General features: G+C 44.6%; 1 protein-coding gene across 1 annotated transcript in view; it reads left to right on the top strand.

Annotated features, from left to right (window-relative positions):
* Positions 1 to 22,507, top strand: part of LOC115116480 (receptor-type tyrosine-protein phosphatase beta-like) — a gene marked incomplete at its 5' end in the record, with an annotated part of 135,943 nt that overhangs the window by 75,104 nt on the left and 38,332 nt on the right. The window contains 5 exons of the mRNA XM_065016968.1: positions 2,213 to 2,316; positions 4,919 to 5,093; positions 13,461 to 13,604; positions 13,860 to 14,136; positions 14,373 to 14,479. Of these exons, the coding sequence (XP_064873040.1) occupies positions 2,213 to 2,316; positions 4,919 to 5,093; positions 13,461 to 13,604; positions 13,860 to 14,136; positions 14,373 to 14,479 (807 nt within the window). The remainder of the gene's footprint in view (positions 1 to 2,212; positions 2,317 to 4,918; positions 5,094 to 13,460; positions 13,605 to 13,859; positions 14,137 to 14,372; positions 14,480 to 22,507) is intronic.

Raw genomic sequence — 22,507 nt, 5'->3', positions numbered from 1 at the left:
TTAAATGTGTTATCTTCAACCCAGACTGCTAGTGCATAGTTAGGAAGGTAGAGTAGACAGGGGACAGGAAGGTAGAGGAGACAGGGAGCAGGAAGGTAGAGGAGACAGGGAGCAGGAAGGTAGAGGAGACAGGTGGTAGGAAGGTAGAGGAGACAGGTGGTAGGAAGGTAGAGGAGACAGGGAGCAGGAAGGTAGAGGAGACAGGGGGCAGGAAGGTAGAGTAGACAGGGGGCAGGAAGGTAGAGGAGAAAGGGAGCAGGAAGGTAGAGGAGACAGGTGGTAGGAAGGTAGAGGAGACAGGTGGTAGGAAGGTAGAGGAGACAGGGAGCAGGAAGGTAGAGGAGACAGGGGGCAGGAAGGTAGAGGAGACAGGTGGTAGGAAGGTAGAGGAGACAGGGAGCAGGAAGGTAGAGGAGACAGGGGGCAGGAAGGTAGAGGAGACAGGGGGCAGGAAGGTAGAGGAGACAGGGGGCAGGAAGGTAGAGGAGGCAGGGGGGAACAGGGGGCAGGAAGGTAGAGGAAGGTAGACAGGGGGCAGGAAGGGGGTAGGAAGGAAGGAGACAGAGGAGACAGGGGGTAGGAAGGTAGAGGAGACAGGGGCAGGAAGGTAGAGGAAACAGGGGGCAGGGGGCAGGAAGGTAGAGGAGACAGGGAGCAGGAAGGTAGAGGAGACAGGGGGCAGGAAGGTAGAGGAGACAGGGAGCAGGAAGGTAGAGGAGACAGGAGGCAGGAAGGTAGAGGAGACAGGGGGCAGGAAGGTAGAGGAGACAGGGAAGGAAGGTAGAGGAGACAGGGGGCAGGAAGGTAGAGGAGACAGGGGGCAGGAAGGTAGAGGAGACAGGGGCAGGAAGGTAGAGGAGAGGGGCAGGAAGGTAGGGGGGGGCAGGAAGGTAGAGGAGACAGGGAGCAGGAAGGTAGAGGAGACAGGGGGCAGGAAGGTAGAGGAGACAGGGAGCAGGGTAAGGTAGGGGAGGAAGGTAGACAGACAGGGGCAGGAAGGTAGAGGAGGGGCAGGAAGGTAGAGGAGACAGGAAGGTAGAGGAGACAGGGGATAGGAAGGTAGAGGAGACAGGGGGGAAGGTAGAGGAGACAGGAAGGTAGAGGAGACAGGGCAGGAAGGTAGAGGAGACAGGGGTGCAGGAAGGTAGAGGAGACAGGGGGGTGGGAAGGTAGAAGGAGACAGGGAGCAGGAAGGTAGAGGAGACAGGGGGCAGGAAGGTAGAGGAGACAGGGGCAGGAAGGTAGAGGAGACAGGAGCAGGAAGGTAGGAGACAGGGGACAGGAAGGTAGAGGAGACAGGGGACAGGAAGGTAGAGGAGACAGGGAGCAGGAAGGTAGAGGAGACAGGGGGCAGGAAGGTAGAGGAGACAGGGGACAGGAAGGTAGAGGAGACAGGGAGCAGGAAGGTAGAGGAGACAGGGAGGAGGAAGAAGGTAGAGGAGACAGAGGAGGGGACAGGGGTCAGGAAGGTAGAGGAGACAGGGGACAGAAGGTAGAGGAGACAGGGGATAGGAAGGTAGAGGAGACAGGGAGCAGGAAGGTAGAGGAGACAGGGGGCAGGAAGGTAGAGGAGACAGGGGTCAGGAAGGTAGAGGAGACAGGTGGTAGGAAGGTAGAGGAGACAGGGGGGAAGTTAGGAAGGGGTAGGAAGGAGACAGGGGTCAGGAAGGTAGAGGAGACAGGGGCAGGAAGGTAGAGGAGACAGGGGTCAGGAAGGTAGAGGAGACAGGTGGTAGGAAGGTAGAGGAGACAGGGGTCAGGAAGGTAGAGACAGAGGCAGGTGGTAGGAAGGTAGAGGAGACAGGTGGTAGGAAGGTAGAGGAGACAGGGGTCAGGAAGGTAGAGGAGGCAGGTGGTAGGAAGGTAGAGGAGACAGGTGGTAGGTCAGGAAGGTAGAGGAGACAGGGGTCAGGAAGGTAGAGGAGACAGGTGGTAGGAAGGTGGAGGAAGGTACAGAGGTTGGTTGTCACAGTGCTCCTAACTAAAACTCCAGAAGGTATAGTTCTCATCTCAGGGCTATGAGACCCTGAGCTCAATGGTTCTAAAACTCCCTGCACTAAAACATCATGCCATGCTTTCTTGGACCAGGGACTTCTTGGATCAGACAAATTTACCTGAATAAATAAAGGTTTATTAAATATTAATCAATCAACAAATCAATCGATCGATCAATCAAAGAATCAATCCTAAATGTTCCCTCTCGTCCTCCCAGACCCATCCAGACTGCGGAACATGCATTGTTTCCCCCAGAGTTCCTCATCCATCTCCTGTTCCTGGACCTTCCCTGACTCCCACTGGGACTCCTATACTGTGGAGGTAATGGAACATCTCTCACAAACACACACCCTCTTTATGTCTTGTCTTATTATTATACAAGTTGAGGTCAGGGTGTCTGATACCATTTCTCCAACTTTACTAAATGCTTTGCAGGGATGTAGGATACCGTGTCAGTTGTACAACTGAATGCATTCAACTGAAATGTGTCTTCCTCATTTAAGCCAACCCCTCTAAATCAGAAAGGTGCGGGGACTGTCTTAATTAACATCCACACCCAGGAACGATGGGTTAACTGCCTTGTTCAGGGCAGAACGACAGATTTTTTTTCCTTGTCAGGTCAGGGATTCGATCCAGCAACCTTTCGGTTAACCCATACATACACTATGTGGACACCCCTGTAAATTGGTGGATTCGGGCTATTTCAGCAACACCCGTTGCTGACAGGTGTATAAAATCACCCACACAGCCATGAAATCTCCTTAGCCGGCAGGTAGCCTAGTGGTTAGAGGCAGGGTAGCCTAGTGGTTAGAGGCAGGTAGCCTAGTGGTTAGAGGCAGGTAAGCCTAGTGGTTAGAGGCAGGTAGCCTAGTGGTTAGAGGCATGTAGCCTAGTGGTTAGAGGCAGGTAGCCTAGTGGTTAGAGGCAGGTAGCCTAGTGGTTAGAGGCAGGTAAGCCTAGTGGTTAGAGGCATGTAGCCTAGTGGTTAGAGGCAGGTAGCCTAGTGGTTAGAGGCAGGTAGCCTAGTGGTTAGAGGCAGGTAGCCTAGTGGTTAGAGGCAGGTAAGCCTAGTGGTTAGAGGCATGTAGCCTAGTGGTTAGAGGCAGGTAGCCTAGTGGTTAGAGGCAGGTAGCCTAGTGGTTAGAGGCAGGTAAACCTAGTGGTTAGAGGCAGGTAGCCTAGTGGTTAGAGGCATGTAGCCTAGTGGTTAGAGGCAGGTAGCCTAGTGGTTAGAGGCAGGTAGCCTAGTGGTTAGAGGCAGGTAGCCTAGTGGTTAGAGACAGGGTAGCCTAATGGTTAGAGGCAGGTAGCCTAGTGGTTAGAGGCAGGGTAGCCTAGTGGTTAGAGGCAGGTAGCCTAGTGGTTAGAGGCAGGTAGCCTAGTGGTTAGAGGCAGGTAGCCTAGTGGTTAGAGACAGGGTAGCCTAATGGTTAGAGGCAGGTAGCCTAGTGGTTAGAGGCAGGTTGCCTAGTGGTTAGAGCAGGGTAGCCTAGTGGTTAGAGGCAGGGTAGCCTAGTGATTAGAGGCAGGTAGCCTAGTGGTTAGAGGCAGGTAAGCCTAGTGGTTAGAGGCAGGTAGCCTAGTGGTTAGAGGCAGGTAGCCTAGTGGTTAGAGGTAGCCTAGTGGTTAGAGGCAGGTAGCCTAGTGGTTAGAGGCAGGTAGCCTAGTGGTTAGAGACAGGGTAGCCTAATGGTTAGAGGCAGGTAGCCTAGTGGTTAGAGGCAGGTAGCCTAGTGGTTAGAGACAGGGTAGCCTAATGGTTAGAGGTAGGTAGCCTAGTGGTTAGAGGCAGTGTAGCCTAGTGGTTAGAGGCAGGTAGCCTAGTGGTTAGAGACAGGGTAGCCTAGTGGTTAGAGGCAGGTAGCCTAGTGGTTAGAGGCAGGTAGCCTAGTGGTTAGAGGCAGGTAGCCTAGTGGTTAGAGCCAGGTAGCCTAGTGGTTAGAGGCAGGTAGCCTAGTGGTTAGAGGCAGGGTATTCTAGTGGTTAGAGGCAGGTAGCCTAGTGGTCAGAGGCAGGTACCCTAGTGGTTAGAGGCAGGTAGCCTAGTGGTTAGAGGCAGGTGGCCTAGTGGTTAGAGGCAGGTAGCCTAGTGGTCAGAGGCAGGTACCCTAGTGGTTAGAGGCAGGTAGCCTAGTGGTTAGAGACAGGGTAGCCTAGTGGTTAGAGGCAGGTGGCCTAGTGGTTAGAGGCAGGTAGCCTAGTGGTTAGAGGAAGGTAGCCTAGTGGTTAGAGCATTGGACTAGTAACCGGAGGGTTGCAAGATCAAATCCCTGAGCTGACAAGGTCGTTCTGCCCCTGAACACAAGCAGTTGACCCACTGGGCCGTTATTGAAAATAAGAATTTGTTATTTTAACTGACTTGCCTGGTAAAATAGACAAACACTGGCAGTAGAATAGCCCAGTAGAATAGCCCAGTAGAATAGCCCAGTAGAATAGCCCAGTAGAATAGCCCGTACGGAAGAGCTCAGTGACTTTCAACGTGACACCGTCATAGGATGCAACAAGTCAGTTTGTCAAATTTCTGCCCCAGACAAGGAGTGGACTATTAAATTTGCCAGTATGTTGAAAACAAGGAGTGGACTATTAAAGTTGCCAAACATGGAGTGGACTATTAAAGTATGTTGAAAACAAGGAGTGGACTAGCCAGTATGTTGAAAACAAGGAGTGGACTATTAAAGTTGCCAGTATGTTGAAAACAAGGAGTGGACTATTAAATTTGCCAGTATGTTGAAAACAAGGAGTGGACTATTAAATTTGCCAGTATGTTGAAAACATGGAGTGGACTATTAAAGTTGTCAGTATGTTGAAAACAAGGAGTGGACTATTAAATTTGCCAGTATGTTGAAAACAAGGAGTGGACTGTTAAAGTTGTCAGTATGTTGAAAACAAGGAGTGGACTACAGTAATGTCAACTACCCCCCAGGTGCGTCAGCAGGACAGCTGGGAGCTGGTGTACGCCCTGCGCCTGGCCCGGGATAGTACCTTACTCAGCCTGGAGAACCTACAGCCTTACAGGAGATACAACGTGGCTGTCAGAGTGGCCTCAGCTGGACTCAGCAGCCCCGCCGTGGAGGAGAACGTGGTCACCATGATCGACCGTGAGTAACTACCTATACCGGCTGACAACCGGAGTTGTATCATAGACCCCATCCAAGAGTTTATCTGCTGTAAGATCCAGACCCACAATCACCATGACAACAAACCAGGTCACCACACAGTACCACCACACCAGATGACACCAAACAACATCCGAGTGACACAATGGTTGGTGGGATTTAGCTGTCCCAACATGCTGATACGTGACCTGTTAAATGACCTGTTAAATGACCTGCTAAATTACCTGTTAAATGCGTTCTCTGGAGTGATGAATCACGATTCACAATCTGGCAGTCCGACAGACAAATCTGGGTTTGGCAGATGCCAGGAGAACGCTACCTGCCCCAATGCATAGTGCCAACTGTAAAGTTTGGTGGGGGAGGAATAATGGTCTGGGGCTGTTTTTCATGTTTCGGGCTTGACCCTTTAGTTCCAGTGAAGGGAAATCTTAACACTGCAGCATACAATTACATTCTAGACGATTCTATGCTTCCAACGTTGCGGCAACAGTTTGACTGTTAAATGACCTTTGACATACTCCAGGTATATGCGCTGTCTGACAGTCTAAACTTTTATGAGTTCCACCAGTGTTTCTATCAGACCACTATCAGTAGCAGTGTTTCTACCAGTAGTAGTGTTTCTACCAGTAGCAGTGTTTCTACCAGTAGTAGTGTTTCTACCAGTAGTAGTGTAGTAGTGTTTCTAACAGTAGTAGTGTTTCTACCAGTAGTAGTGTTTCTACCAGTAGTAGTGTAGTAGTGTTTCTAACAGTAGTAGTGTTTCTACCAGTAGTAGTGTTTCTACCAGTAGTAGTGTTTCTAACAGTAGTAGTGTAGTAGTGTTTCTAACAGTAGAAGTGTTTCTATCAGTAGTAGTGTTTCTACCAGTAGTAGTGTTTCTACCAGTAGTAGTGTTTCTACTAGTAGTAGTGTTTCTAACAGTAGTAGTGTTTCTACCAGTAGTAGTGTTTCTAACAGTAGTAGTGTTTCTATCAGTAGTAGTGTTTCTACCAGTAGTAGTGTAGTAGTGTTTCTATCAGTAGTAGTGTTTCTACCAGTAGTAGTGTAGTAGTGTTTCTAACAGTAGTAGTGTTTCTACCAGTAGTAGTGTTTCTAACAGTAGTAGTGTAGTAGTGTTTCTAACAGTAGTAGTGTTTCTACCAGTAGTAGTGTTTCTACCAGTAGTAGTGTTTCTAACAGTAGTAGTGTAGTAGTGTTTCTACCAGTTAAAGTGTTTCTGAGCAGTGTTTCTAACAGTAGTAGTGTAGCAGTGTTTCTACCAGTAGCAGTGTTTCTAAGTAGTAGTGTTTCTACAGCAGTGTGTTTCTAACAGTAGTAGTGTAGCAGTGTTTCTACCAGTAGTAGTGTTTCTAACCAGTAGTGTAGTGTTTTCTAACAGTAGTAGTGTTTCTACCAGTAGTAGTGTTTCTACCAGTAGTAGTGTAGTAGTGTTTCTACCAGTAGTAGTGTTTCTAACAGTAGTAGTGTTTCTACCAGTAGTAGTGTTTCTACCAGTAGTAGTGTAGTAGTGTTTCTACCAGTAGTAGTGTTTCTAACAGTAGTAGTGTAGTAGTGTTTCTAACAGTAGTAGTGTTTCTACCAGTAGTAGTGTTTCTACCAGTAGTAGTGTAGTAGTGTTTCTACCAGTAGTAGTGTTTCTACCAGTAGTAGTGTTTCTACCAGTAGTAGTGTTTCTAACAGTAGTAGTGTTTCTACCAGTAGTAGTGTTTCTAACAGTAGTAGTGTAGTAGTGTTTCTAACAGTAGTAGTGTAGTAGTGTGTCTAACAGTAGTAGTGTTTCTATCAGTAGTAGTGTTTCTACCAGTAGTAGTGTTTCTAACAGTAGTAGTGTTTCTATCAGTAGTAGTGTTTCTAACAGTAGTAGTGTAGTAGTGTTTCTACCAGTAGTAGTGTTTCTACCAGTAGTAGTGTTTCTAACAGTAGTAGTGTTTCTACCAGTAGTAGTGTTTCTACCAGTAGCAGTGTTTCTAACAGTAGTAGTGTTTCTAACAGTAGTAGTGTTTCTATCAGTAGTAGTGTTTCTAACAGTAGTAGTGTTTCTACCAGTAGTAGTGTTTCTAACAGTAGTGTAGTAGTGTTTCTACCAGTAGTAGTGTTTCTAACAGTAGTAGTGTAGTAGTGTTTCTACCAGTAGTAGTGTTTCTAACAGTAGTAGTGTAGTAGTGTTTCTAACAGTAGTAGTGTTTCTACCAGTAGTAGTGTTTCTACCAGTAGTAGTGTTTCTAACAGTAGTAGTGTAGTAGTGTTTCTATCAGTAGTAGTGTTTCTACCAGTAGTAGTGTAGTAGTGTTTCTACCAGTAGTAGTGTTTCTACCAGTAGTAGTGTTTCTACCAGTAGTAGTGTTTCTAACAGTAGTAGTGTTTCTACCAGTAGTAGTGTTTCTACCAGTAGTAGTGTTTCTAACAGTAGTAGTGTTTCTAGTAGTGTTTCTACCAGTAGTAGTGTTTCTAACAGTAGTAGTGTTTCTAACAGCAGTGTTTCTAACAGCAGTAGTGCAGTAGTGTTCTAACAGTAGTAGTGTTTCTAACAGTAGTAGTGTAGTAGTGTTTCTAACAGTAGTAGTGTAGTAGTGTTTCTAACAGTAGTAGTGTTTCTACCAGTAGTAGTGTTTCTACCAGTAGTAGTGTTTCTACCAGTAGTAGTGTAGTAGTGTTTCTACCAGTAGTAGTGTTTCTACCAGTAGTAGTGTTTCTAACAGTAGTAGTGTTTCTACCAGTAGTAGTGTTTCTACCAGTAGTAGTGTAGTAGTGTTTCTACCAGTAGTAGTGTTTCTACCAGTAGTAGTGTTTCTACCAGTAGTAGTGTAGTAGTGTTTCTACCAGTAGTAGTGTTTCTACCAGTAGTAGTGTTTCTAAGTAGTAGTGTAGTGTTTCTACCAGTAGTAGTGTTTCTAACAGTAGTAGTGTTTCTAACAGTAGTAGTGTTTCTACCAGTAGTAGTGTTTCTAACAGTAGTAATGTTTCTAACAGTAGTAGTGTTTCTAACAGTAGTAGTGTAGTAGTGTTTCTAACAGTAGTAGTGTTTCTAACAGTAGTAGTGTTTCTAACAGACTTGATGAATAAACACACCCCTCTTAGCAGGATGCTGAGTCACACACACACACACACACACACACACACACACACACACACACACACACACACACACACACACACACACACACACACACACATACATACACACACACACACACACACACACACACACACACACACACACACACACACACACACACATACACACACACACACACACACACACACACACACACACACCCTGACTGATATCCTAAATGTGTTAATAGTCAGATGTTCTACAGAACACATCCTTCATTATGTTCACTACTCCAGGACCCAGATAAATAGATTCTCAACCTGCTCTGAGTAATGTGATGCCTCTGCCTTTGGTTAAACATTTGGCATTTGTCTCAGTATAGTTTTGAGTAAAGGTTAGTGAGCGTTTGCTCTTGTTAAATTCAACTTTAATGAGTTTAGACTCCACAGAAGTCTCTAACTTATAAGTTGTAACTACTTCAAATAGGGTGACTAGCTACTTTAAATATTTTAGGATTTTATGAAAGCTTTGTTTTGAGGTTAGTCCGATTTTTTAAATGGTTTATCCTCCTACACTTTTAAAGTCCTCTGGTAATCGTACTTGATCATCTCACAGATTTAAAGGTGCTATTTTAGTTTACCTTCTATGCTAATGTAATACGAGGACTGAGGAAAATGAACCCAGGTGAAATTATGTTGAAATATTGCTGATGTTTCAATTAGGCGACTTTCTTTATCTACAGAAACTGACGGAACGTACTGTTGGTGAAAAAGTCACACAGTACTCACTTATAGCTTTGTATTCCAGTTCTGTCAAAATGATTTATTGAAAAAGGTAGGGCTAGAGAGAAAGAGAGAGAGAGAAAGAGAGAGAGAGAGAGGAGCCAGAGAGAGAGAGAGGGGGAGAGGGGCCAGAGAGAGCAAGAGAGAGAGAGAGAGAGCGAGAGAGGAGCCAGAGAGAGGGGGAGAGGGGCCAGAGAGAGGCGGAGAGGGGCCAGAGAGAGAGAGAGGGGGGGGGGAGCCAGAAAGAGAGAGAGAAGCCAGAGAGACAGAGAGAGGGGCCAGAGAGAGAGAGGAGCCAGAGAGAGAGTAGGAGAGAGAGAGAGAGAGAAGAGGAGAGAGAGACAGAGAGAGAGAGAGAGAGAGAGAGAGAGAGAGAGGAGACAGAGAGGCAGAGAGAGAGAGAGAGAGAGACAGAGAGGCAGAGAGAGAGAGAGAGAGAGAGAGACAGAGAGTGAGAGAGAGAGAGAGAGAGAGAGACAGAGAGGCAGAGAGAGAGAGAGAGAGAGACAGAGAGAGAGAGAGAGAGAGAGAGAGGAGACAGAGAGGCAGAGAGAGAGGGGAGAGAGAGAGAGAGAGAGAGAGAGAGAGAGAGAGAGAGAGAGAGAGAGAGAGAGACAGAGAGAGAGAGAGAGAGAGAGAGAGAGAGAGAGAGAGGAGAGAGAGAGAGAGAGAGAGAGAGAGAGAGAGAGAGAGAGAGAGAGAGAGAGAGAGAGAGAGAGAGACAGAGAGAGCAGAGAGAGAGAGAGAGAGAGACAGAGAGGCAGAGAGAGAGAGAGAGAGAGAGAGAGAGAGAGAGAGAGAGAGAGAGAGAGAGAGAGAGAGGCAGAGAGAGAGAGAGAGAGAGAGAGACAGAGAGGCAGAGAGAGAGAGAGAGAGAGAGAGAGGAGAGAGAGAGTGAGAGAGAGAGAGAGAGAGAGAGAGAGAGAGAGAGAGAGAGAGAGAGAGAGAGAGAGAGAGAGAGAGAGAGAGAGTGAGAGAGTAGTGAGAGAGAGTGAGAGAGAGAGAGTGAGAGAGAGAGAGAGAGAGAGTGAGAGAGAGAGTGAGAGAGAGAGAGAGAGAGAGAGAGAGAGAGAGAGAGAGAGAGAGTGAGAGAGAGAGAGAGAGAGAGAGAGAGAGAGAGAGAGAGAGAGAGAGAGAGAGAGAGAGAGAGAGAGAGAGAGAGAGAGAGAGAGAGAGAGAGAGGCGGACAGAGAGATTATTTATTTATTTATTATTTATTTTCCCTTTTGTACTTTAACCATTTGTACATTGTTACAACACTGTATGTACACATAATATGACATTTGTAATGTCTTTATTCTTTTGAAACTTCTGTAAATTAACTACCTCACTTGCTTTGGCAATGTTAACATGTGTTTCCCATGCCAATAAAGCCCCTTGTATCAATAATGCCAAAGATATGCCCTCTGGAGTGCAAGCTACCAAATGGTCAATATCAGCTGCCAAAGTGACAATACCATTATCAGATGAGAGAGGAAGGCAATAGTAGCTAGAACACTTCCTGTGGTCTGTCATTGCTCATACAAGTGCACCAAAGGCCCCTCTAGAAGACTGTGTGAATCCCGAAAGGCCCCACTATTCACTAATAGGGCTCAGGTCTAAAGTAGTGCACTATATAGGGAATAGGGCTCAGGTCTAAAGTAGTGCACTATATAGGGAATAGGGCTCTGGTCTAAAGTAGTGCACTATATAGGGAATAGGGCTTAGGTCTAAAGTAGTGCACTATATAGGGAATAGGGCTCTGGTCTAAAGTAGTGCACTATATAGGGAATAGGGCTCAGGTCTAAAGTAGTGCACTATATAGGGAATAGGGCTCAGGTCTAAAGTAGTGCACTATATAGGGAATAGGGCTCTGGTCTAAAGTAGTGCACTATATAGGGAATAGGGCTCTGGTTAAAAGTAGTGCACTATATAGGGAATAGGGCTCTGGTCTAAAGTAGTGCACTATATAGGGAATAGGGCTCTGGTTAAAAGTAGTGCACTATATAGGGAATAGGACTCAGGTCTAAAGTAGTGCACTATATAGGGAATAGGGCTCTGGTCTAAAGTAGTGCACTATATAGGGAATAGGGCTCTGGTTAAAAGTAGTGCACTATATAGGGAATAGGACTCAGATCTAAAGTAGTGCACTATATAGGGAATAGGGCTCTGGTCTAAAGTAGTGCACTATATAGGGAATAGGACTCAGGTCTAAAGTAGTGCACTATATAGGGAATAGGGCTCTGGTCTATTCCAGACGCAGACCCTGAGATTAGAACACTGGTTGGAAGTAGACAGGAGATAGGAAGACATCTGATGTCATCTAAAGTGGACAGGAGCAGGGTGAAGTCCATAGGGGAGCATTGTGGAAGCAAGACATCCCTGTTAGCGGGTGCTAACAAGCCTAACTGTGGCTCTGCTGCCCCCCTACGGAAGCTGCAGCCTCAGGAACACATTTAAATAAAGATATCCTGAAATAGCTCAGAACACCTGGGAGAGCAGCAAAGAGAGAGAGAGTGGAGAGGGTGAGGGAGGGAGAGAATGAGGGAGATGACACAGAGGGGGATGATGAGAGGAATGAGAGCAGAAAAGAGAGATAGTGAGAGAGATTTAGAGAAATAGGCTGCTAGGCCAACTCAAATCCTCTCCCCTCCTCACCCTCTTCCTCCCCTAGGGGGATGGAAATGCCAGGGATTTGTGTTTCTTTTTTCCGGAGGGAAGGAAGGAGGGAGGCAGGGAGGACGACATCATCATAACCAACAGAACATAATTAGATCAGTGGAGACGGTGCCACATTAACTAACACAGCCTCCAGATGGCCTCAAAGGATGAGACCAGGCATGCGTGTTCTCTCTGTCTCTCTCTCTCTCTGTCACTCTCTCTCTTGCTCTCTCTCTCTCTCTCTCTACTCCACCTCTCTCTCTCTCTACCTCTCTCTCTCTCTCTCTCTCTCTCTCTCTCCTCCACCTCTCTCTCTCTCTCTCTACTCCACCTCTCTCTCTCCTCCACCTCTCTCTCTCTCTCTCTCTCTATCTTGATCTGTCTCCTCTCTCTCTCTTGCTGCTCTCTCTCTCTCCACCAGAGCTCTCTCTCCACCTCTCTCTCTCTTTAGACCCCTCTCTCTCTCTCTCTCTCTCTCTCTCTCTCTACTCCACCTCTCTCTCTCCTCCACCTCTCTCTCTCCTCTCTCTACTCCACCTCTACTCTCTCTCTCTCTCCTACTCCACCTCTCTCTCTCCACCTCTCTCTCTCTCTACCTCTCTCTCTCTCTCTCTCTCACTACTCTCTCTACTGACCTCTCTCTCTCTCCACCTCTCTCTCGCTCTCACTCTCTCTACTCTCCTCCACCTCTCTCTCTCTCCCTCTATCTCTCCCTCTCTCTTTCTCCCCTCTCTCTTTCTCTCTGTCTCCTCTCTATTCCTCTATCTCTCCCTCTCTCTTTGTCTTTCTCTCTCTGTGTCTCTCTCCCTCCTCTCTGTAAGTGGACAGATTTACTAGTGCCATTCACAGCATGGTTTATAAGGAGGCAATGAGCTTTCACACTTCTGTCAAGAGGCAGGCAGACAGACAGACAGACAGACAGACAGACAGACAGACAGACAGACAGACAGACAGACAGACAGACAGACATTCAGACAGACAGACAGACAGGTTTATACAGACAGACAGACAGACAGACAGACAGACAGACAGACAGACAGACAGACTGAGAGACTGACAGACAGAGGGAGAGAGACAGAGAGAGAGAGAGAGAGAGAGAGAGAGAGAGAGAGAGGAGAGACAGAGAGAGAGAGAGAGAGAGACAGAGAGAGAGAGAGAGAGAGAGAGAGAGAGAGAGAGAGAGAGAGAGAGAGAGAGAGAGAGAGAGAGAGAGAGAGAGAGAGAGAGAGAGAGAGAGAGAGAGAGAGAGAGAGAGAGAGGTGGAGAGAGAGAGGTGGAGTAGAGAGAGGTGGAGTAGAAGAGGTGGAGTAGAGAGAGGTGGAGTAGAGAGAGAGAGACAGAGAGAGAGAGACAGAGAGAGACAGAGAGAGAGAGAGAGAGAGAGAGAGAGAATCAGGTGAGGCTTAAAGAGGACCTGGTTGTCCAGAGAATCCAGAGACCACATGTTGTAGATGGGAAGAAATGGGACCAATCCAATTACAATCTGTCTCACTGCGAATCAACCAAATAAACAATACAATATAACCTTGTCTGAGCTGGGCCTGATATAGAGATTCAGTGGCATACATACAAATGCTGGAAAAGCAGTAGGAGTGTGATTCTGGGTGTGTCAAGTCAATCATTATTAGTCCCATAACAGGGGAAATTGAGGTAGCAGTTTTGATGTGATACGAGATATATGACACAAGAGGAGACACATGGCAGCATATTTCTAGAACAAGGATGGCCAACCCTCCCCTGCAGAGATACTGGGTGTGCAGGCTTTTAGTTCCAGCCCTACTCTTACACATCTGGTTCAGCCAATCAAAGTCTGGATTATTTGACAGACACACCCCTTGAACCAATCGCCTGTCTTTTTTTTAACCCCTTTAGGCCCGCCCCCTACCACAATACGGGTCAATGAGAGGGCGGTACGCATCACCCCCTCCACCATTTTGTTCAAGTTCAACTGCAGCTGGTTCAGCGACGTCAACGGAGCCGTCAGGTTCTTCACTGTCATCGTGGCTGAGTCCACTGGTAAAGGTTCCTCTCTATTTACAGCTTTCTCAGTACGGCTCAATATATTTTCTACACAATTTCCTTTCTTACTTTAACATCATGTTGGATATGTCTGATAATGATGCTGATGAAATCAAATACATTTGAATTTGAAAAACTTCTAAATGTAATTGATGAGGAAGTGAAAGAGAGTTTTTTTAAGGGAGAGCTGAAGGGGATTTAGTACACTTTTGAATCCATCCAACTTTATTACTCACTCTTGACCCGTCACAGACAATGAAGTCCTGCAGACAGAGCAGCTCCACCCTCTACCTTCCTTCCAGGACTACAGAACCAACAGCTCCGTGCGGGCCTACCAGACAGGCTACTTTCCCAGTGGCTGTGCCCAGGAACAGGGAATGGGAGCTGGGCATGTGTTTGAGGTCAACCTGGGGGCGGGGCTGGATCGCCTGGGAGGGCCTTGTGATTCAGAGGAGGATGATGATAACGATCACGGCAGTGATCTCTACCACTTCTGTGATGGGCCTCTCAAGCCTAAGACGGCCTACAGGTAAACAATAATATGGCCCCACACAAACCAAACACTTTATCTAGGTTTGAATTACTTTTTTTTTTAAACGCCCATCCTAATCAAATCTTACGGGTCATACTAACCCTTGACCTTGTCTAAGAGGGCAAAAGAAGGCAGTATATTATAGCCAGTTATGCTCACCAGGGAAATAATGTGATGTAAGTTGATACTAATGGAAGTCAATGGCTGTTCTCTGTTCTCTGTTCTCTGTGCAGAATCAGTGTCCGTGCCTTCACTCAGCTGTTTGACGAAGACCACAGAGAGTTCCCCCAACCTCTCTACAGGGACACCTTCCTGTCTCCACCCATCAGGACACAAGCAGGTGAGCTTTACCTCTAATCCTGTCCCTCTCTTCCCCCTCTCCTTCCCTCTCTCTCCATTACTCTGACACTTCCTGTCTCCACCCATCAGGACACAAGCAGGTGAGCTTTACCTCTGATCCTGGCCCTCTCTTCCCCCTCTCCTTCTCTCTCTCTCCATTACTCTGACACTTCCTGTCTCCACCCATCAGGACACAAGCAGGTCAAGCCACACTATATACCCTCTACCGCTGACCCTCATCCTCTAATCTCTCTCCCTCTCCCTCTCTCTCTCTCCCTCCCTCTCTCTCTCTCTCTCTCTCTCTCTCTCTCTCTCTCTCTCTCTCTCTCTCTCTCTCTCTCTCCACCACCCCCCATTTCTCTCTCTCGCTCTGTCTCTGTCTCTGTCTCTCTCTCTCTCTCTCTCTCTTCTCTCTCCACCCCCCCCATTTTCTCTCTCTCTCTCTCTCTCTCTCTCTCTCTCTCTGGCTCCTTCTCTCTGGCTCCTTCTTCTCTCTCTCTCTCTCTCTCTCTCTCTCTCTCTCTCTCTCTCTCTCTCTCTCCCCCCCATTTTCTCTCTCTCTCTCTCTCTCTCTCTCTCTCTCTCTCTCTCTCTTCTCTCTCTCTCTCTCTCTCTCTCCCCCTCTCTCTCTCTCTCTCTCTCTCTCTCTCCCCCCCCATTTTTCTCTCTCTCTCTCTCTCCCATCCCTCTCTCTCTCTATCTCTCTCTCTCTCTCCACCCCCATTTTCTCTCTCTCTCTCCACCCCCATTTTCTCTCTCTCTCTCTCTCTCTCTCTCTCTCTCTCTCTCTCTCTCTCTCCCCCTTTCTTTCTCTCTCCCATCCTTCTCTCTCTCTCCACCCCGCATTTTCTCTCTCTATATTTTCTCTCTCTCTCCACCCCCTATTTTCTCTCTCTCTCTACCCCCCTCCATTTTCTTTCTCTCTCTCTCCTTCTTGACGTCTGAAAAAATAAATCTTAACAAGACATCCTGTATAATAAAATACATCTCTGACCTTTCCAACCTGTTCTAAGTTTACATGAAGGTGCACCGATTAAATGCTGCCAGTGCACTGCCAAAGTATTCAGACCCCTTGACCTTTTACACATTTTGTTACGTTACAGCCTTATTCTAAAATGGATGAAATAGTTTTTTTCCCAGAAATATTACATTTACATAAGTATTCAGACCCTTTACTCAGTACTTTGTTGAAGCACCTTTGGCAGCGATGTAATGCCTTGTGTCTCCTTGGGTATGATGCTACAAGCTTGGCACACCTGTATTTGGGGAGTTTCTCCCATTCTTCTCTGTAGATCCTCTCAAGATCTGTCAGGTTGGATGGAGAGTGTCGCTGCACATCTATTTTCAAGTCTGGGCTCTGGCTGGTCCACTCAAGGACATTCAGAGACTTGTCCCAAAGCCATTCCTGCATTGTCTTGGCTTGGCTTTGTGCTTAGGGTCATTGTTGGAAGGTAAACCTTTGCCCCAGTCTGAGGTCCTGAGCGCTCTGGAGCAGGTTTTCATCAAAGATCTTTCTGCACTTTCCTCCGTTCATCTTTCCCTCGATCCTGACTAGTCTCCCAGTTCCTACTTCTGAAAAATATCTCCACACATGCTTCAACCACCATGCTTCACTGTGGGGATGGTGCCAGGTTTCCTCCACACGTGATGCTTGGCATTCAGGCCAAATAGTTCAATTTTGGTTTCATCAGCAGAGAATCTTGTTTCTCATGGTCTGAGAGTCTTTAGGTGCCTTTTGGAAAACTCCAAGCGGTCTGTCATGTGCCTTTTACTGATGAGTAGCTTCCGTCTGGCCACTCTACCATAAAGGCCTGATTGGTGGAGTGCTGCAGAGATGGTTGTCTTACTGGAAGGTTCTCCCATCTCCACAGAGGAACTCTAGAGCTCTGTCAGAGTGGCCATAGGGTTCTTGGTCATCTCCCTGACCAAGGCCCTTTTCCCCCGATTGCTCAGTGGCCAGGCGACAACCTCTAGGAAGAGTCTTGGTGATTCCAAACTTCTTCCATTTAAGAATGATGGTGGCCACTGTGTTCTTGGGGACCTTCATTGCTGCAGAAATATTTTGGTGCCCTTCCCCAGAGCTGTGCCTCGACACAATCCTGTCTCGAAGCTCTACTGACAATTCCTTTGACCTCATGGCTTGGTTATTGCTCTGACATGCACTGTCAACTGTGGGACCTGATATAGACAGGTGTGTACCTTTACAAATCATGTCCAATCAATTGAATTTACACCAGGTGGACTCCAATCTAGTTGCAGATATATCTCAAGGATGATTAATGGGAACAGGATGCACCTGAGCTGAGTTTTTTAGCTTTTAGCAAAGGGTCTGAATACTTATGTAAATAAGCTATTTCTGTTTTTGTGTTTTTATACATTTGCCAAAATTTCTTAAAACCTGTTTTCGCTTTGTCATTATGGGATACTGTGTGTAGATTGATAATGGAAACAAATATGTTATACATTTTAGAATAAGGCTGTGTAAAGTAACAAAATGTGGGAAAAGTCAAGGGGTCTGAATCCTTTCAGAAAACACTGTACACTGGCAGTAACATTACACCTATTGCAGCAGTGAGATTGTGTTGTGTGCAAGTACTCTTGGCCATTGATTTAGACATTAAACCCTGCAGTGCTATCTAAGAATATAGTGCTTTAATCTCCTGCTCAAATGGTTCCTATTTCTCACTCACCTCCGCTCTGTCTTTAACATTGATCCATCAAATATAGTACCAGTAATATGGAGAAAAAAAAAAACGCTCTGCTCCCCTGATTCCAATAAAAGACTGGGGAAGGGCCACAAAAGTTTTGATCGAGGAGACTAACTAGTAGTCACAGTAAGGGGATTTACTACTATAGTCACTGTCACAGTAAGGGGTTTATTACTATAGTCACAGTAAGGGGATTTACTACTATAGTCACTGTCATAGTAAGGGGTTTATTACTACAGTCACAGTAAGGGGTTTTACTACTATATTCACAGTAAGGGGTTTTACTGCTATAGTCACAGTAAGGGGTTTTACTGCTATAGTCACAGTAAGGGGTTTTACTACTATAGTCACAGTAAGGGGTTTTACTACTATAGTCACAGTAAGGGGTTTACTACTATAGTTTTACACTATAGTCACAGTAAGGGGTTTTACTACAGTCACAGTAAGGGGTTTTACTACTATAGTCACAGTAAGGGGTTTTACTACTATAGTCACAGTAAGGGGTTTTACTGTAAGGGTTTTTACTATAGTCACAGTAAGGGGTTTTACTACTATAGTCACAGTAAGGGGTTTTACTACTATAGTCACAGTAAGGGGTTTTACTACTATAGTCACAGTAAGGGGTTTTACTACTATAGTCACAGTAAGGGGTTTTACTACTATAGTCACAGTAAGGGGTTTTACTGCTATAGTCACAGTAAGGGGTTTTACTACTATAGTCACAGTAAGGGTTTTACTACTATAGTCACAGTAAGGGTTTTACTACTATAGTCACAGTAAGGGTTTTACTACTATAGTCACAGTAAGGGGTTTTACTACTATAGTCACAGTAAGGGGTTTTACTACTATAGTCACAGTAAGGGGTTTTACTACTATAGTCACAGTAAGGGGTTTTACTACTATAGTCACAGTAAGGTTTTTTTTACTGCTATAGTCACAGTAAGGGGTTTTACTACTATAGTCACAGTAAGGGGTTTTACTACTATAGTCACAGTAAGGGGTTTTACTACTATAGTCACAGTAAGGGGTTTTACTGCTATAGTCACAGTCACAGTAAGGGGTTTTACTGCTATAGTCACAGTAAGGGGTTTTACTGCTATAGTCACAGTAAGGGGTTTTACTACTATAGTCACAGTAAGGGTTTTTACTACTATAGTCACAGTAAGGGGTTTTACTACTATAGTCACAGTAAGGGGTTTTACTACTATAGTCACAGTAAGGGGTTTTACTACTATAGTCACAGTAAGGGGTTTTACTACTATAGTCACAGTAAGGGGTTTTACTGCTATAGTCACAGTAAGGGTTTTACTACTATAGTCACAGTAAGGGGTTTTACTACTATAGTCACAGTAAGGGGTTTTACTACTATAGTCACAGTAAGGGGTTTTACTGCTATAGTCACAGTAAGGGGTTTTACTACTATAGTCACAGTAAGGGGTTTTACTGCTATAGTCACAGTAAGGGGTTTTACTGCTATAGTCACAGTAAGGGGTTTTACTACTATAGTCACAGTAAGGGGTTTTACTGCTATAGTCACAGTAAGGGGTTTTACTACTATAGTCACAGTAAGGGGTTTTACTGCTATAGTCACAGTAAGGGGTTTTACTACTATATTCACAGTAAGGGGTTTTACTACTATATTCACAGTAAGTTTTTTTTTACTGCTATAGTCATAGTAAGGGGTTTTACTACTATAGTCACAGTAAGGGTTTTTACTACTATAGTCACAGTAAGGGGTTTTACTACTATAGTCACAGTAAGGGGTTTTTCTACTATAGTCACAGTAAGGGGTTTTACTACTATAGTCACAGTAAGGGGTTTTACTACTATAGTCACAGTAAGGGTTTTACTACTATAGTCACAGTAAGGGTTTTACTACTATAGTCACAGTAAGGGGTTTTACTACTATAGTCACAGTCACAGTAAGGGGTTTTACTACTATAGTCACAGTAAGGGGTTTTACTACTATAGTCACAGTCACAGTAAGGGGTTTTACTACTATAGTCACAGTAAGGGGTTTTACTACTATAGTCACAGTAAGGGGTTTTCCTACTATAGTCACAGTAAGGGGTTTTACTACTATAGTCACAGTAAGGGGTTTTACTACTATAGTCACAGTAAGGGGTTTTACTACTATAGTCACAGTAAGGGGTTTTACTACTATAGTCACAGTAAGGGGTTTTACTACTATAGTCACAGTAAGGGGTTTTACTACTATAGTCACAGTAAGGGGTTTTACTATTATAGTCACAGTAAGGGGTTTTACTGCTATAGTCACAGTAAGGGGTTTTACTGCTATAGTCACAGTAAGGGGTTTTACTACTATAGTCACAGTAAGGGGTTTTACTACTATAGTCACAGTAAGGGGTTTTACTGCTATAGTCACAGTAAGGGTTTTTACTACTATAGTCACAGTAAGGGGTTTTACTGCTATAGTCACAGTCACAGTAAGGGGTTTTACTACTATAGTCCCAGTAAGGGGTTTTACTGCTATAGTCACAGTAAGGGTTTTACTACTATAGTCACAGTAAGGGTTTTACTACTATAGTCACAGTATAGTCACAGTAAGGGGTTTTACTGCTATAGTCACAGTAAGGGGTTTTACTGCTATAGTTACAGTAAGGAGTTTTACTACTATAGTCACAGTAAGGGGTTTTACTACTATAGTCACAGTAAGGGGTTTTACTACTATAGTCACAGTCAGGGGTTTTACTACTATAGTCACAGTCACAGTAAGGGGTTTTACTACTATAGTCACAGTAAGGGGTTTTACTACTATAGTCACAGTCACAGTAAGGGGTTTTACTACTATAGTCACAGTAAGGGGTTTTACTGCTATAGTCACAGTCACAGTAAGGGGTTTTACTGCCATAGTCACAGTAAGGGTTTTACTGCTATAGTCACAGTCACAGTAAGGGGGTTTTACTGCTATAGTCACAGTCAAGGGGGGTTTTACTGCTATAGTCACAGTCACAGTAAGGGGTTTTACTGCTATAGTCACAGTAAGGGGTTTTACTACTATAGTCACAGTAAGAGGTTTTACTACTATAGTCACAGTAAGGGTTTTTACTACTATAGTCACAGTAAGGGGTTTATTACTATAGTCACAGTAAGGGGTTTTACTGCTATAGTCACAGTCACAGTAAGGGGTTTTACTACTATAGTCACAGTAAGGGGTTTTACTACTATAGTCACAGTAAGGGGGTTTACTACTATAGTCACAGTAAGGGGTTTATTACTATAGTCACTGTCACAGTAAGGGGTTTTACTGCTATGGTCACAGTAAGGGTTTTTATTACTATAGTCACAGTAAGGGGTTTTACTACTATAGTCACAGTAAGGGGTTTTACTACTATAGTCACAGTAAGGGGTTTTACTGCTATAGTCACAGTAAGGGGTTTATTACTATAGTCACTGTCACAGTAAGGGGTTTTACTGCTATAGTCAAAGTAAGGGGTTTTACTATAGTCACTGTCAAAGTAAGGGGTTTATCACTATAGTCACAGTAAGGGGTTTATCACTATAGTCACAGTAAGGGGTTTATCACTATAGTCACAGTAAGGGGTTTATTACTATAGTCACTGTCACAGTAAGGGGTTTACTACTATAGTCACTGTCACAGTAAGGGGTTTATCACTATAGTCACAGTAAGGGGTTTATCTACTATAGTCACAGTAAGGGGTTTATCACTATAGTCACAGTAAGGGGTTTATTACTATAGTCACAGTAAGGGGTTTATCACTATAGTCACAGTAAGGGGTTTATTACTATAGTCACAGTAAGGGGTTTACTACTATAGTCACAGTAAGGGGTTTTACTACTATAGTCACAGTAAGGGGTTTATTACTATAGTCACAGTAAGGGGTTTATTACTATAGTCACAGTATTTATTACTATAGTCACAGTAAGGGGTTTTACTACTATAGTCACAGTAAGGGGTTTACTACTATAGTCTTTATAGTCACAGTAAGAGGTTTTACTACTATATTCACAGTAAGGGGTTTTACTACTATAGTCACAGTAAGGGGTTTTACTACTATAGTCACAGTAAGGGGTTTTACACAGTAAGGGGTTTTACTACTAGTCACAGTAAGGGGTTTTTACTATAGTCACAGTAAGGGGTTTTACTACTATAGTCACAGTAAGGGGTTTTACTATAGTCATAGTCACTAGTCACAGTAAGGGGTTTTACTGCTATAGTCACAGTCACAGTAAGGGTTTTACTGCTATAGTCACAGTAAGGGTTTCACAGTAAGGGGTTTTACTGCTATAGTCACAGTCACAGTAAGGGGTTTTACTGCTATAGTCACAGTAAGGGGTTTTACTGCTATAGTCACAGTAAGGGGTTTTATTACTATAGTCACAGTAAGGGGTTTTACTGCTATAGTCACAGTCACAGTAAGGGGTTTTACTGCTATAGTCACAGTAAGGAGTTTTACTACTATATTCACAGTAAGGGTTTTTTACTGCTATAGTCATAGTAAGGGGTTTTACTACTATAGTCACAGTAAGGGGTTTTACTACTATAGTCACAGTAAGGGGTTTTACTACTATAGTCACAGTAAGGGGTTTTACACTATAGTCACAGTAAGGGGTTTTACTACTATAGTCACAGTAAGGAGTTTTACTACTATAGTCACAGTAAGGAGTTTTACTACTATAGTCACAGTAAGTTTTTTTTTACTGCTATAGTCACAGTAAGGAGTTTTACTACTATAGTCACAGTAAGGGGTTTTACTACTATAGTCACAGTAAGGGGTTTTACTACTATAGTCACAGTCACAGTAAGGGGTTTATTACTACAGTCACAGTAAGGGGTTTTACTACTATATTCACAGTAAGGGGTTTCACTGCTATAGTCATAGTAAGGGGTTTTACTACTATAGTCGCAGTAAGGGGTTTTACTACTATAGTCACAGTAAGGGGTTTTACTGCTATAGTCACAGTCACAGTAAGGGGTTTTACTGCCATAGTCACAGTAAGGGATTTTACTGCTATAGTCACAGTAAGGAGTTTTACTACTATATTCACAGTAAGGGTTTTTTACTACTATAGTCACAGTAAGGGGTTTTACTGCTATAGTCACAGTAAGGGGTTTTACTACTATAGTCACAGTAAGGGGTTTTACTACTATAGTCACAGTAAGGGGTTTTACTACTATAGTCACAGTAAGGGGTTTTACTACTATAGTCACAGTAAGGGGTTTTACTACTATAGTCACAGTAAGGGGTTTTACTACTATAGTCACAGTAAGGGGTTTATTACTATAGTCACAGTAAGGGGTTTTACTACTATAGTCACAGTAAGGGGTTTTACTACTA

Source organism: Oncorhynchus nerka, unplaced genomic scaffold (assembly GCF_034236695.1).
Source record: "Oncorhynchus nerka isolate Pitt River unplaced genomic scaffold, Oner_Uvic_2.0 unplaced_scaffold_712, whole genome shotgun sequence".
Classification (NCBI taxonomy): Eukaryota; Metazoa; Chordata; class Actinopteri; order Salmoniformes; family Salmonidae; genus Oncorhynchus; species Oncorhynchus nerka.
Note: the sequence above shows the minus strand (reverse complement) of the source record. Positions and strands in the feature narration are given on the sequence as shown.